This window comes from Penaeus japonicus, unplaced genomic scaffold (assembly GCF_977035675.1).
Source record: "Penaeus japonicus unplaced genomic scaffold, GWHDUDI00000001_assembly GWHDUDI00000033, whole genome shotgun sequence".
Taxonomy (NCBI): domain Eukaryota; kingdom Metazoa; phylum Arthropoda; class Malacostraca; order Decapoda; family Penaeidae; genus Penaeus; species Penaeus japonicus.
In genome coordinates this window covers 2798214-2800713 of record NW_028234435.1, presented here as the reverse complement: position 1 = coordinate 2800713, position 2500 = coordinate 2798214, and the positions used below count along the sequence as shown (strand labels likewise).

Here is a 2500-nt window from a genome sequence, read left to right as displayed (position 1 = left end):
ATGAGTACGCAACACATCATCCGAGCACAAAACACATAATGCGCACGTCATGATATGTTGCTTGTGTCAACATATTGTGGTTCTCCTCTCCAGCTCCACCTCTTCTCTTTTATTATTTGATTCTATCTCCTTCTCTCTCTCTCTCTCTCTCTCAGTTTATTTGATCACTGTCTATAATCCAAAGCCTTCCTCTTCTTTCTCGTTCATCTTCTCTTCTTCCCATCTCCTCAACTCCTTCCTCCCCCATCCTCTTATTTCATCTACTTCCTTGCTCGTCTCCTTCCTTTCTCCTTCCTCTTCTCTTCTCTCTTCTTCACCCCCATCTCCTCGTTCCCCCGTTCTCATCCCGTCGTCCCTCCCCGCAGGTACGGCCGACGATCCAACTGGTTCAAGATCCACTGCCTTCTTCAGGAGCAGGTGTCGCTGACGTCCCCGACGGAGCACACCTCCCCGGGCACTCTGGCCGTGCAGGAGGCCAAGAGAGCCCTGCAGGGCCTGACGTCGCAGGGCCCGTCGCCCGCGCAGGACTCGCCCCGAAAGGCCGGGGACGCCGAGGAGGAGCCGCGGGTGATCCTCAAGGAGGAGGACCGCGACTCGCCCGCCCTGAGCAGCCCTGAGTCTCAGGCGTCAGACAATTCCCTGGAGTCTCCCCTGGACCCGCGGAGGCCCCCGGCGGCCTTCCAACTGTACCCGAAGCTGGGGGCGCTGTCCCCCTTCTTCCTCCACGCGGGCACGGCGCTGGGGAGCCCCTCGTCTCCGTACTCGCGTCTGCCTCTGTATCCTTACCTCTATCCCGTGCTCAGCAGGCAGGCCGAAACGACTCCCGTGTCCTCCCCGCCCGTGTCCTCTCCCTCGCCATCCCTCTCCCACGCCCACACTCACTCCCCAGGCAGCGCCCACGAGCCCACCAGCCCGCACTCGCCCCACCATTCGCACTCCCCGGTCCTCGCCCACATACGCGACCTCGCCCACTCGCCCGTCGCTTCGACCAGTCACCTCAGCCTGACAATCACGCCTGCGCACGCCAGTTCCCACGCCCACAGCAGTCCCCATCCCCTTGCACTCAAAAGTCCCCACGCCCATGCACATGTCAGCAGCCCCTATGTTCATAGAAGTCCCCCTGCCCATAGCAACCCCCCTGCCCACAGCTTCCCCTACGCCCGCGCTAGTCCCCAGCCAGCCCACGGGAACGGGCAGCCCCCGTCAGCGCACCACGCGACCGCCAACAAGGAAAACAACAACAGTAGCAGCAGCAACAGTGGCAACAACAACAACAGCAACAACAACAACAACATCGAGGACCTGAGCCAGAAGCCCCGTCCTTCGGGAGACGCCCTCGCTCGCCCGTCGTCTCCCCGCTGCGGAGACGAGGCCGACGAGCAGAAGGAACCCATCGACCTGTCCGTGAAGAAGCCCCCGCCCACCCCCACGCCCACGCCCGCCAGCCAAGACCCCGAGAGCAAAGCGGCCGCGCCCGCCGACACTCAGGTCGTGTCCTACAGCATGAGGGTGACCACGGCGTCGCTGAGTCCCGGCCAGACGCAAGAGTCTTCCACGACGCCCGTCGACCTCTCCTGCCGTGCCTGAGGAGTGCCTGAGAATGCCTCTTAATTGCCAGTATGTTGTTGCAGTTAAGACTGTGCTGGTGACGCGTTTTATAAGGAAAATATATATGTACATATGTATACAGAGACAGATATATATATATATAAAAAAGAGAAACTATACGTTAGAGGAATCACTACGCTATTGCATTAAGAAAAGTCCGATTACCTTGCGCACAGATAGAGAATGTTGTCGCCAAGGTGATCTTATATTATGAATAGTATACAACGATACGAGTATCTGTGAGATTAACTATAGTTATAAAAGGTTGATAAATCTATAAGCCTTTGTACAGTGATACAGTTTTACTTATAAAGTATAGATTTTATACCAGTGCACATGCAATAAGCCTAAGTAGATTAGAACTTGAATTTTGTCTTTCGAATATTTCTTTGGTATTGTACATAGATTTTCTTTCGCCTTCCTTTTTCTCTTAGGGAAATGATGAATTAGATTTATTATCCTTCTTTTTTACATTCTGTTATTGTGTAACGGAATCATGTTATTTGCTTTCATGACTTTATCGTATGCTTATTTCCCTATTTTTCAAAATCATCAATTATTCTTCGCTAGAATTACGAAAAGCAAAAGCCGCCAGAAGATAACTCGTCGTCGTGCGCCATCTTGGACAAACGAACAAAAGAAACACACACGTAAGGCATCCGATCCCAAACCCAGATCTCTGAAGGACTTCGGATTCTCCTCCAAGAGGTTCAGATTCTCCTTCGCCCGGAACGATCTTCTTCTCGAGTATCCTTCAAGTGGAGTTCGAGCACTTAGAGGAAATTTGTTTGCCGAGTCGTGGTTTCTTTTTCCGATGGGGGGGTGGGGGAGGGGAGGAGAGGGATAGGGGGAGGGGGATCAGCAAGATGGCGGCCTAATCAAGACTTCCAAA

The 2500-nt window shown here is 53.7% G+C and overlaps 1 protein-coding gene across 1 annotated transcript in view; it reads left to right on the top strand.

Annotated features, from left to right (window-relative positions):
• The window catches only part of LOC122255672 (uncharacterized), an 18336-nt gene that overhangs the window by 15131 nt on the left and 705 nt on the right, over positions 1-2500 (top strand). The window contains exon 3 of the mRNA XM_086556711.1: positions 366-2500. This exon is cut by the window's right edge and continues 705 nt beyond it. Within this exon, the coding sequence (XP_086412837.1) occupies positions 366-1587 (1222 nt within the window). The 3' untranslated portion in view covers positions 1588-2500. The remainder of the gene's footprint in view (positions 1-365) is intronic.